Source organism: Canis lupus, chromosome 6 (assembly GCF_003254725.2).
Source record: "Canis lupus dingo isolate Sandy chromosome 6, ASM325472v2, whole genome shotgun sequence".
Lineage (NCBI taxonomy): Eukaryota > Metazoa > Chordata > Mammalia > Carnivora > Canidae > Canis > Canis lupus.
Genome location: NC_064248.1, coordinates 47,288,369 through 47,301,055, shown reverse-complemented (window position 1 = coordinate 47,301,055; position 12,687 = coordinate 47,288,369). Strand labels below are relative to the sequence as shown.

The 12,687-nt window shown below is 32.5% G+C and overlaps 1 protein-coding gene across 8 annotated transcripts in view; it reads right to left on the bottom strand.

Annotated features, from left to right (window-relative positions):
* COL11A1 (collagen type XI alpha 1 chain) overlaps window positions 1-12,687 on the bottom strand; it is a 197,347-nt gene that overhangs the window by 83,232 nt on the left and 101,428 nt on the right. For all 8 annotated transcript variants that reach the window (XM_025417466.3, XM_049111614.1, XM_049111616.1 and 5 more), the window contains 7 exons: window positions 11,805-11,858; window positions 10,138-10,245; window positions 7,193-7,246; window positions 2,679-2,732; window positions 2,501-2,545; window positions 2,300-2,353; window positions 2,107-2,151 (listed from right to left, as the gene is read on the bottom strand). In XM_025417466.3, the coding sequence (XP_025273251.3) occupies window positions 2,107-2,151; window positions 2,300-2,353; window positions 2,501-2,545; window positions 2,679-2,732; window positions 7,193-7,246; window positions 10,138-10,245; window positions 11,805-11,858 (414 nt within the window). The remainder of the gene's footprint in view (window positions 1-2,106; window positions 2,152-2,299; window positions 2,354-2,500; window positions 2,546-2,678; window positions 2,733-7,192; window positions 7,247-10,137; window positions 10,246-11,804; window positions 11,859-12,687) is intronic.

Genomic DNA, 12,687 nt, shown 5'->3' with positions numbered 1-12,687 from the left:
AATTTCTCAAAATATCATTTCTTTGCTTTCCAAATTTTGGCTCCTTTTCAGATAAAATTTGATTTTGAATTTAAGTATCTTTACAGATAGCATCATCAAAACATCACTTTTCTAGAGAACACAAAGAAAAGGTGGGTCTTTATAAAATTCCACAAAGAGCATGGACATGTCCTGTCTGTATTTATTAAAATAGTCTCCAAGTGAAGTGGAAAATACATACTCAGTGTAATGATGGTGCTGGAACCCAACCAGGGTTGACAGATATAATACCCAGTGTCAGTGAAATTTGAATTTTAGATAAATAATGAATAGTTTTAATATGTCCCAAATATTGCAAGGGACATGCTTACATCACAAACTATTCTGTTGTATATGTAAAAATTCTAACTTTATTGGGTGTCTTAGTCCTTTTGTTTGTTTTTATTTCATTTTGTTTTGTTTTTGTTAAATCTAATAATCTTAGACCCAACTAAAAGCTATGAACTAAGTCTTTAATAACAGATATCTGTGATCTGCAAATCATGAGTATGAGGAATTATATTTAAGTTGCAGAATATCTTAATGAGTAAATATATAATCCTATATATATATATATAATATATCAAGGCATGTTTATAATATGTACATGCAATACTATGTACACTTATAAACAAATATATGGTGGAGGTTTTTTTGTTTTTTTTAAAGATTTTATTTATTTATTTATGAGAGAGAGAGGGGCAGAGACACGGGCAGAGCGAGAAGCCGGCTCTTCACAGGGAGCCTGATGTGGGACTGGACCCAGGAACCCCGGGATCACACCCTGAGCCAGAGGAAGACGCTCAAGTGCTGAGCCACCCAGGGGTCCCCAAAATATACTTTTTTTATTGTCAAAGTACTTTTATAATTACAAAGTAATCATACTGTAGGGCTACAGTGTTATGTTCCAAAGTTGTAAATACATATGGTTAATCATGATATTTTGGAATGCTCAAGCAAAATATGAAAAAGAGAACAGTTTGTGCTTTAAAGACAAAACTCCTGGTTTTGCTATAATTTATGAAATGGTTCTACTCCATTTAATGAATTAGCCATATTAATTAAACTGCATCGCATTAAGACAATTTTGACCATAAAATTTTTCAAATGTATATATTATTAGTGCACTCGGAATGTACAGAATGGACTCAATTTGGGACTAGTTCATCAATAAAAGTTTAATTTAATTAAGGATGAATCAAAGCCTTAATAACTGTAATTAAGTGTTCTTTTCTCACATCTTATGTACTGACATTTCTATCACAAATAGAAACTTTGTTTCCCTCCCAAAATTACTTATCCTCAGTTTTTTGGGGTGTTTTGTATAAACATCACAGATGTTTCTGTTTCTCTTTTGGTGAAACACCTACTGTAAATGTCAAACAATTATATACAAAAATAAATTACTATGACTGCATATACTAAACATTGTTATAGAATATTAAGAAGTGAGTTTAACTTCTTTAACAGTAGTACAGAATTAATATTTAAAATTCTTTCAAGAAGATAGCTTTCAAAAACTCTTGCTACAAAAGTGCTGTATTTTGCCAAAAGAAAACAAATAAAGGGCATGCTTACTCATGTATATTTAGCTTTATTTTATATCAGTTGAAAATCAATTTACTAAATAGTTTTTCTATTTACTGGAATAGATGTTTTATCTTGATTTGAATGTATATCGATTGTGACTTAATGGCTACTGGGAGCTTGCATTTTACCAACATAATACTGCTTCCAGCTCCATGGACAAAATGAATATCGATAGGGAAAGCAAGGGGAATGAAGGAGACGGCCTAGCTGTTACACGGATATTAAAATATATATATTTTGGCTTGAGTTTAAGAGTGACATCATAGGGCAATTATGCACAATATTTCTCTCATTTCTATAACAAAATTAGTAGCACATAACTGATGACGCTTTTTTTTTAAGAAGCAAATTTTAAAAAATATGAATTTTTAAATTCTGGCTAGATATTGCAAAATACTGTGTGCATGTATTTGCAGACACACGCACCTTTTCCCAGAAATTTAAACACTTGTAAAACATTCATATTTATTTTATATTTCATTACTGAAGCATACTCACTCTTTCTCCAGGAGGGCCAGGAGGACCGTCACCGCCCGAAGTACCCTAGCAACAACAACAACAACAAAAAGAAAGAAAGAAAAACAGAAAAAAAAAAAAAAGAAAAAGAAAAATCAGTTTTGATTCCTTCTCCTAGCATTTGTCATCTTCAAGAAGAACTTAGAGCAAACTCAAATGAAACAACTTATAATACCTTTGGGCCAGGTTTCCCGGTTGGACCTCTCGCACCTCTTGAACCTCGAGGACCCTGCAAGTGAGAGAGAAAGATGAAACTAATCTAGTGCCAAGCCCATACAAAAGCACAGAATAGGTTTTTAGCTTTGAAGAAAACGATCTTGGAAAATTAAATACAAAACAAAACATAAAAATCATTATTTTAAATTAAGGCACCCACCGTTGGACCACGCTGACCCCGAGGGCCTGGTTTGCCAGCTACACCCTGCCAAAGACAGTTCAAACAGTTTCAGTATGCAGCGCATCACAGTGAATTGTGAGTCTGGTGCTGAGAGACAGGTACTCATTCGAGAACATTCATAGTAGATAGTCCAAGGCAATATGTTTATATACCATACCCGTGCACCTTTCTCTCCATTGGCACCTGGAAACCCAGGAAATCCAGTGGAACCCTACAAAAAAATAAAAATAATAAACAATGAGTACGGTAACTAACATTTTTAGCCACGAGCTGTAAGCCTTTTGGAACACACTGAGTCTCACAAACTGGTAATATTTAAATCAGAAATATAATTTTAAAATACCATACAATCTATTTGTGTAATTGAAAATGAACTTACAGTGACATCTGAAATCCTGGAAGCATTGAAAGCATTAATTGATAAAACATATTTCAGTTTTTAACTTTAAAATAATTAAGCAAATGTCATCATTTCTCATATTAGAAAAATTGCAACTAAAGGACATTTTATATAAAATAATTTTGACTTACAATTCTACATACTTGCCTCAACCTGAAAGAAAAATCCTATGTTCCATGAGCACAAATAATTAAGTATTAAAATAGGAATTTCATAAAACAGTTTTCCAGAATTAACATTACTACATTTGTATGTTTATCACTTTTTAGTTTATTTTTATATACTGTTAGAACTAAATAGAACTAAATAAAATCATAAAGACTAAAAATCTTCCTCCACCTTTTCTGTTTGACGCTTGAATGAGGTTAGATCTAGCTGGGAGTCAGAAAGTCTAGCATTCATATCCTTTTTTTTGGAATTCCAAAGTCATAAATTCAAGACTTATGTTTTATCATACACTCACCTAAGTAAGTTGGGTACATAACTTATCCTCTTTGAGCATAGCCTTTTCTTCTGCAAAATGAGGGCACTCACCCAAATTTTATAGGCATTTTGAATGTGTGGGAGGTTAGAATAAAAGAAGCCAGGGTATACAAATGATAATAATAGATTACAATGAATATTGGTTATTTAGAGATGCAACAAGAACAGTAAAAGCATCATGTCATTTCATCTACAAACCGCCACACTTTGCAGATGGAAAATAATTTCCCCACTTCACTTTTTGAATACGTCCAGATTTTCAGCTGCTCAGAGATTCCTTCGAACATCACTGTCATTGGTTTGCCTCATCATCGTGTCATGAATAGAAGAGATTAAGGTTCAGTTCCTTTCTCCTCAACTTGCTAACTATGAGACTCTGGAAAGTGTGGGAGGGCTTCCAAATACTCACTTTTCCTATTCAGACCACTATATAAATTAAATCCAATAATGTGTAAAATATCTAGCAGAGTAGTAGACATTCAGATTTGATACACTTCCCCTATGTTAATGGAGATATAACAAAGCCTTCTTTAACTTCATACATTCCTTGCATTTTTTTACCCATTCACTTGGATTGGATTATCCCTAAAGTAATATTTTTCTAAGTGATATGTGGCCCCTCTGTATCAGAATAATCCAGAGTGATTCCGTCTTATTAGGATTTATATCTCTGGCAGTAGGATCCAGGAATCTGCATTTTTAACAATTTCTCCAGGTGCTATATTCAACAGATATCAATTTATATTTCCTCCACAAGTCAGGAAAATCATATGTGAAGCCTTATGATAGTCAAAACAATAACCCATAGTATGCACTGCTAATCTTTTTCTTATGACTCATTTCCCAATATAGTTTAGTTCGTATCTATAGAGATTACTATGGGATTCACCTGAGGACAATGGTTAGGTCATGCAATATTCACATAATGGGGGAATAATGTCTGCAAATTACATTTTTGAAGGGCTTTCAAAGCCATTGCTCTTTCTCTCCAGAGAATCAGATTGTTAAATCTGGTAGAGCATTACTATGTGACTACTCTAGGAATTTGACAAGTGAGTATAATCCAATATGGAAATAATCTACTCTATCAGATTTTATTTGAGAACAAATATTCTTTTCTGTCTTGAGAAGAATAGACAACTAATCATATTTATAGAGACTCCATTCAAACAAATTGCTCTATGCATCAATTTTATTTCTCATAAATTCATTTTCTTCAATAGTTTCTGCTCTAAGAAACTTATGGAAAAATAACAAAAATGCCCAATCCACCAACTAAACCATTTATAATATATGGACATAATCTTCCTCTTCTCTCACATACGGGGTTATCACCAATATATAGAATTACCATGAAAAGGCATTATAATGCTTTAAATGGAAAGAACAAACAGTAAACGAAATGCCCAAAAGTCAAAGGTTAATGGTGAGATTGGCTCACTAATGGTGAAACTTTCAAATTTATTTGAATGCTGTTTTAAATATAAAGAATTCTACATTAAAATGCATTTTACTTTTTGAAGTAGCTATCATTGTATAGTACTTATAGTGGTGTGACTTGCAAATAACCATTGTGATTTATATTGCTAGAAAGATAATAAATAAATTATATTGTCTAATTATAGTCCTTAAACATCTTAGAAGAGATTAGCAGCCAAATTTCACTTTAAGTATAGATTTAAATCTATTCAAAATTCATTGGCTCCCACATAGGAAAAAAAAGTGAAGCTATTTTTGATCTTTAATGAGCCTTTTTTTTTTCATTTTAGAATCAAGAAACATAAATCATTTTTGATCATACAAAAAATTATTATGAAGAAAAGTAATAAAAAAACAAAGTTTCAGACATTTTGGTTAAAGGTTAAAAAACATTTCTCTCTAGTCATTCTGGTGTGTTTTGTTAACAAAAATAACTCAAAGAATATTGAACAGAGTATTGTCTCAGGAAAAAACAGAAGAAAATAAGAATGTCAAATAAAAGAATATTGTGTTCATTCAAGTAATATGACAGTTTTATGTTTTTAAATCAAAACACCACAATTGCAATTCAACTTTGTAATTAGATCAAGAACTCTGCAAGTGATCTAAAGATACCTTAAAGTTGTGGGTTATACAGTGAATGTCCTCTTTTACTCATAATACTTTTGAAAATGCTTGATATTTGAAAGGAACTTAGCTAGGAGATAGGGCAGTATATTAGGGACAATATTTAAAAGGTAAAACTTATTAATCAGTGTTCTAAATGTAGCTAGAAACCTTTAAAAGATGCTCATATTATTCTTAAATCACAAATGAAATGGATCTCATTCTAGAAGGGGCTTACAGCATTATGTTTACCTCCTATTATACAAGGAAATGTGTATTTTCTAGAGACTCAATGGAAAATTATAAGGCAAAACCATGTGGTATGCCTAATGTCATCACATGACAATGAGCAAACACAAGTGCATGTAGTTCACATGTGTCAAAAGGAAAGATTTTGGCCTCCCAATGATTTGGGAAAGACTTTGGCTTTCCCAATGAGTAAAACTTATTAACAAATGTATGTTTGGGAATTATTATATAAACAGGATTTTTCCTTGTGTCTGATACTTGACAAGCCTAAATGGATCAAACAGAGATAGATAGATGATAGATAGATAGATAGATAGATAGATAGATAGATAGATAGATAATCTAGGTAGTCTTATAGACATATACCCATTTTAATAGTAATAACAAAATGCATATATTAATTTTGTAAACCACTTTACTTAACTAGGCAACACATGAAGTGCAGCCTTGACAAAGTTTTATGATTAGCTTGAGGAAAAGTAGTACACCAAAGTAAAAATATATTTTAAAAATCATCCATTTTAAAATATATATTTTAAATAGTTAAAAATGGAATTCAAGTTCTATAGTGGATTGAATAGTGGCCCCAAATCAATATATCCAATAGTCAAGTCTCTGTAACATGAAATGTTGCCTTATTTGGAAAAAGAGGTCTTTGTAGGTGCAAATTAAGTGAAGAGTCTTGAAATGAAACATCCTGGATTACCCAGGTGATTCCTAAGAGCAAAGACAAGTGTCTTTATAAGAGACGGAAGAGAAGATATAGAAAAAAAAAATGGTCATGTGGAGAAGGCAGCAGAGATTGCAGTTAAGCAGACACAAACTAAAGGACTTCCCTGGACTACCAGAAGCTAGAAGAGGCAAGGACAGACTCTCTCTCAGAGCTTTTGAGGGGACTGGAGGCTCTGCTGACACCTTGATTTTAGGCTTTTGATCTCAAGAACTGTAAGAGAATAAATTTCCATTGTTTTAAGTCACCAAGTCTGTGGAGATTTGTTACAGTAGCCCTAGGAAACAAAATACTGTGGAAATGAGGGAAAATAAAGATGATGAAAGATGTATTGTAATTCTTTTTTTTTTTAAGCAGCAAATAGAAATTCCAACCCTTAGGGTACCAGAAATGAAATTGAAAGCTATTCTCCATCACCTATCATCCTCATTATAACTTCTAGATATACTACGATGTCACCCTGGAATAGTCCTTATTCCAATGACAAGGAAGTAGCTGTCTATGCCTTCCTTTCACGACCTCATCTGATAAAATACTCCAATCCATAATCACCTAGGCTCTCTGAGCTCCATGCACACTGGGCTCCCATGAGCTCCATGCCTTTCCCTTGTGAAATTATATTTTAAGGATTTATCATCTCTATGTTACAAACTGAAATGTAATTATGTGTGATTAATTTCTTCAAAATGTTGATAAGCTATAAAAATCAAGCTAACTGTTTTACCTTTGGTCCTTGTCTTCCTGGGTATCCTGGTAATCCTGGAACACCAAGTTTCCCCTACAGTTAAAAAAATAATAATAATAAATAAAAATTCTAAATTGAATTAAGTTTAAACAATGAGTTTAGTTTTCTGAAAGTTAGGACCACATATCTGAATACTTAAAAGGAAGAGTTGCAAGTTTTCACCACACTTTATTTACAATATATTTCCTCATTTAAATAGGAAAAATATTGCTTTGGACATATTTCTAATTCTATAATGTTTGCTAACTTTGTCTAAGTAACAGCGCCTTCTTTGAGGACACAGAACTCTGAGCTAAAGAGAATTCTAAGACCCTTTCTGAACTCTGAAGCATTAATAAACTGCCTAAGCTTTTTCAGCATTAAAACTATTTAAAGTTAGTTGATGTAGTTAGAACTACATTTAGATTTTATCATTCCAACTAAGTGAATCATCTTTTTTAAAAATTATTTCATTTCTCATTGTAAACATAAAGCAAGCAATCATGAGTTATTTGTTTCTCACTAAATAGTTTAAATAACCATCCAAGAAATTCTGACCTAATTTTTGAGCAAAGTTTTTTTCTTTTATTCAAACATCTGGATAAATCTGGGTTAATAGATGTATCAAATGTTGAGAACTATAACTAAATAACAGTGACTTTTGTGGAGTGTTAATTCCTGCAAGTGGGGACTTAAATGAGCCACAATTTTGTTCCAGCGCAATGAGATTACCTCTCAATCTAAAAGTGCTAAAATAGGGACGCCTAGGTGGCTCAGTGGTTGAGTATCTGCCTAAGCTCAGAGTGTGATCCCGGAATCCGGGATTGAGTGAGTCCCGCATCAGGCTCCCTGCAGGGAGCCTGCTTCTCCCTCTGCCTGTGTGTCTCTGCCTCTCTCTCTCTGCATCTTGTATGAATAAATAAATAAAATCTTAAAAATAATAAAGTGCTAAAACAAATGGTAAATTACAGCAAAGTCCAAAGTTCTGTAACAATACCAAGAGATTCAAAATGTTATACTACCAAAATTGCCCCCTGAGCAAAAAAGCATTAATTTAAAAATACAGGGAGAGAGAACATTAAATTAAATTGAGTGAATTGAATAAAATATGTTTGTGGAATTTTACTAAGACTTATTTTCCTTAAGATTTTATAAAGCACACTTCATATATATTATTTGCCAAACTCTTAAACATTAGGAAGCACATAGTATCATTATTCCCCATGTACATTTAAACAAAATAAGAATAGAAACAAAAACAAATCCAAATTACTACATGCAACAATAAAGGATGAGCAGTAACTTTATAAACAATAAACATTTTACTAGATGAATCAAGGCAAGAATATAGGAATATAGTTCATGACCTTGTTATTAGAGATTGAACTAAAGAGTTGTCTGATTCAAGATCAACGCTGCATAGGTAAGCAGTCTTCAGATGGAAAATATGCAAACCAGCCCTGAGAAACATGCTTATAATGATGTCCCTTTAGATGCATTAAGTTATCATATCTGTTTTATGCCACTGATTTCAAGGTTAATGAAATGCTCTAATTATGATCACAAAGCCTTTGTGTTCTATGTTAATTACTGTATTATAATATAAACTTTCATTCACTTTAGAGTCATTTCAAATTCTAGACAGAAAATTTGTTTGCATTTTCAATATGGTGATAGGCAACTTCAGTAAAGGGAAAATACCAATAAAATATTGAAAATGAAGAACTGTGGGGTAAAGTCTTGATGCCTCTGAAGAAATGGCAGAATCATTTACACAGAGTAAAGTGGAGTAAGGATGAGAGGAAGGTCCAGAATAGTCTAAAACCACTGGTAAGGGAGTACTTGAAGTCGAAGGGTCATTCAGCCTAGAAAGCCCTGATTCTCTCCCATTCTTTCTTTCCCCTGCCTGAACACGATGACATATTCATCATTTCCCAATTGGCAACTGGGAGGGTGAAACTGTAGAACCACTCCATCAGGATTCCTGACATAAGGAAATGTTTTCTTATTTATCTAGTCACAGTGCCTATATAATCCTCATATATTTTTCTTCTGAGACAGGATGGCAAGAAGGGAAATTAAAATTTTCTTAAGTAGCTTGGAATTCCATATTTTATAGAATTACAGCATGTTCAATATAGAAAATTCGGAAAGTGAACATACATATTAAAAGGAAGGAAATCACCTGAATTATACTACCAAGAAATAATTATTATTTATATTTTCCTTTAGTGTACATAATAGTATAATACTTGTCACAGATATTTCTAGTTCTTTCTTAACTTCATAGTTACATTTATAAGCTGTTTGCCACATCACTAAATACTCTATGAAGGCATGATTTCAATGCTGTATAATAGTACATGTAAATGTAATGGTTAAAAATATTTTTTTACATACTACATATAGCACAATGGCCCTGAAACCAAAAAGTATTAGAATTACCTGGGGGTTGTTTTAAAACATAGCAATGCTTGGGTTAGCCCCAGACTAACATTAAAATCTCTTGAAGTTGGGTTTGGACAATGGTATTTTTTTAAAAACACTTGTTCTGCAAACATGCATGTTTATATGGAAAAATAGAAAGTGTACATTTTGACTTGAGGAGCAAAGATGACTCCACTTCTCCCAAAACAATAAGTAGACCATCTTTCATTGAATCTTTGATCTTTTGTTAATCACATACAAATTCTTAACTTCTAATGTGCAAAAGCCTGAAGAGCTGCTGACCCTGCAGGGTCAAAGAGAATAGAGGGGATAGGCAACAAGGGAGAGTGAAAGAGGATGTATGTACCCATCTCATGGTTGTACCCGTGACAGTATATGGGTATGCTTGAAATGTAGTGAATCCTCTAGATTTCTGACATGGATGACTATAAGTATTTTTAAATGACAATGAAATATCCTCTGCGAGAGCACCTGTGAATTTAAATTTGTTCACTGACCTTTTCTCCTGCTTGACCAGAAGGACCAGGGTCTCCAGTAGGACCTGCTCGACCTTTGGGTCCTTCAGGGCCATCTTCTCCTCTTGGACCTACTTGACCAACTTCTCCCTGAAACACAGAGTAGCAACATTCTTTTAATTTAAAGTATATTGGAGATTGAATAACAGATTATGGTCTATAAAAAGTCATATTCTCCAACTCCTCACTTGTTACCTCATGCTTTATTTAGGACAAAGAGGTTGGAAAACATTTGACTTCATCAATCTTTCCATTAGGAAATGAACAACTGAATATAGTCTGACATTTGAAAACCTACAGAAGCCTGAGGTTACCATGTTTCATATTAAAGTAATTTTAACACATCTGTGTTGTATAAAGAAAGAAAAAAATGAGGATCAAGGTTAGATAGTGTAGGGTGGCAGAATAATCAACCCCAAAATATGCCACTTGGGAGTGAGGATTATTTTGAGCTGAAGGCACTTGAAAAGTAAATGCAAAGGAAGTTGCTAAAAGCAGGTTACAAAAAAAAAAAAAAAAAAATGCAGGATACAGATTTGCTTAGTCTGGAGCCAAAAGCAGACAGCAGAGGAATAGAGATAACAAACTTTATTAACTAGCCTTTGTCTGCAATCACTTTGCCATATATCTACCTTCCCACAATTTGCAGCCATAGAAATTCAATCCTTTTTGTTGTCATGTCTCTAAAAATTTATTTTTCCTTTTTAAAATGCCATATAAGCCCAAATTCTAACCACCCCTTTAAGTTAATTATCACGGAGTGCTCCCAGGTGTAAACGTGAGGCACAAGCTAAAAAAACTTGTTTGTTTTTCTCTTGTTAATCTTTCTTTTGTCAATCTAATTTTACAGGGCTCCAGCCTAAGAATCTAGCAGGTTAGCAGGAAAAAGTAATTTTCCTCTCTGACAATAGCAATTTTGGAAATCACTGTTTGGAACACAAGAAAAATGTCTCCATTTTAGACTTGGTTTCACCTTTATAATATTAGGGACTGAAATGTGTAAGTTACTGCACACATTCTGGAAACAGGCATTATGTACTTTTTAGGGAAACAAAAATATTCTGCAGTATGCTTCTTTAATTAGATAGATATATTAGGTATTATTATGTTAGATATAAAATAAATCTTCCCAATGAAACATTTAGTTTAGTTGACTTTAGGTAATTCATATTTTTGTTTATTTTCTAAACGTTCATTACCAGAAAAAAGTGAACCACTTTTACGCTCAAAAATTCAAGGTCACTAATAATGGAAGTACAAGAAAGTTGCAAATATATGGTTTCCAAGCAGCATAGCTCACTACAAAATTTAGAAGAAAACTATAAAACTACTTCTTTTAAGGAATTTGATCAATTTAGAAAATATCTATAAAAAATATTACTCAAATTTATACACACATGCACACACACAAACATAGGCTATAGAAAACATGTAAATTTAATATAATATCTGGAATACTATCTTATCCACAAAAAGTAACATGTTTAATCTTCTTATAAAAACCAAAGTCAGCAAAGTGTCAGATAATACAAACATCTTTATTTAACCTGTTCTTGCTATATTTAAATATAAGAATATACACACACACGTACACACATGCACAGACACACACAAATGTATGCTCTGATATGAATTTTCTTCTTACTTACCCTATCACCTTTAAGACCCATATCACCTTTGAATCCTGGAAAACCATCTTCACCCTGAAAACCAAAAGTAATAAAATAGGTGTTTAATGATTTGTTTGGATGAATCTAAAATGTGACTATAAAAATATGAACACTGATAATTTAGGGAAAATCATTCTGAGAATCCTGTTGTGAAACTTCCTTCTCCCTATGCTAACCTTTATCACCTCTATCTTCTCATTTTCTATTATTATTGGCTCTAATTTACTCTAGGAAAGTTTTCTCAAATGTGTCCTTTAAATCTTCTCCATCTTATGGGGGAAAGAATCATTCTCTTATAACCACATATATCTATCCTATGCCATTTGAACAAAGAAAGAGTAAATATTTAAATAATTATCTTCTTAACTTTGGAATACTAGAACTGTGACTACCAAATAAAATGTCTTTACCCTTAATTTGCTAATTCATATCAAAGAATATCATATTATGCATTTTGTACCATGTGCTTTAGATAAATGCCTTCTTACTCAACTTCTGTTCCACATTACAATTTCTTTTCAGATGAAGAATGAGCAAACCAATATTATCCTTTACACATGCATGGAAAATGTTCATTATCTCAACAGACCAGTAATACTGAAAACTGGGCCTCCTTTAATAAAGAGAGCAGAAATTTTGACTACGGAAATGTTTCATACCATTCTTAGTGAAATCTAGACTTTTAAAAGTAAGCTTCAAGAACAAACTTAATGTCTCTTAATTTGAATAAAAAATTTAAATTCCTAAGGAATAACCATTTAATTTTTCAATAACGTTAATTAAGCATTTCTTTGTTCAGAGTACTATGGAATATTTTGAGATTTTTAACAGTAAAAACTGAAGGTAGTATATTTGCATTAAT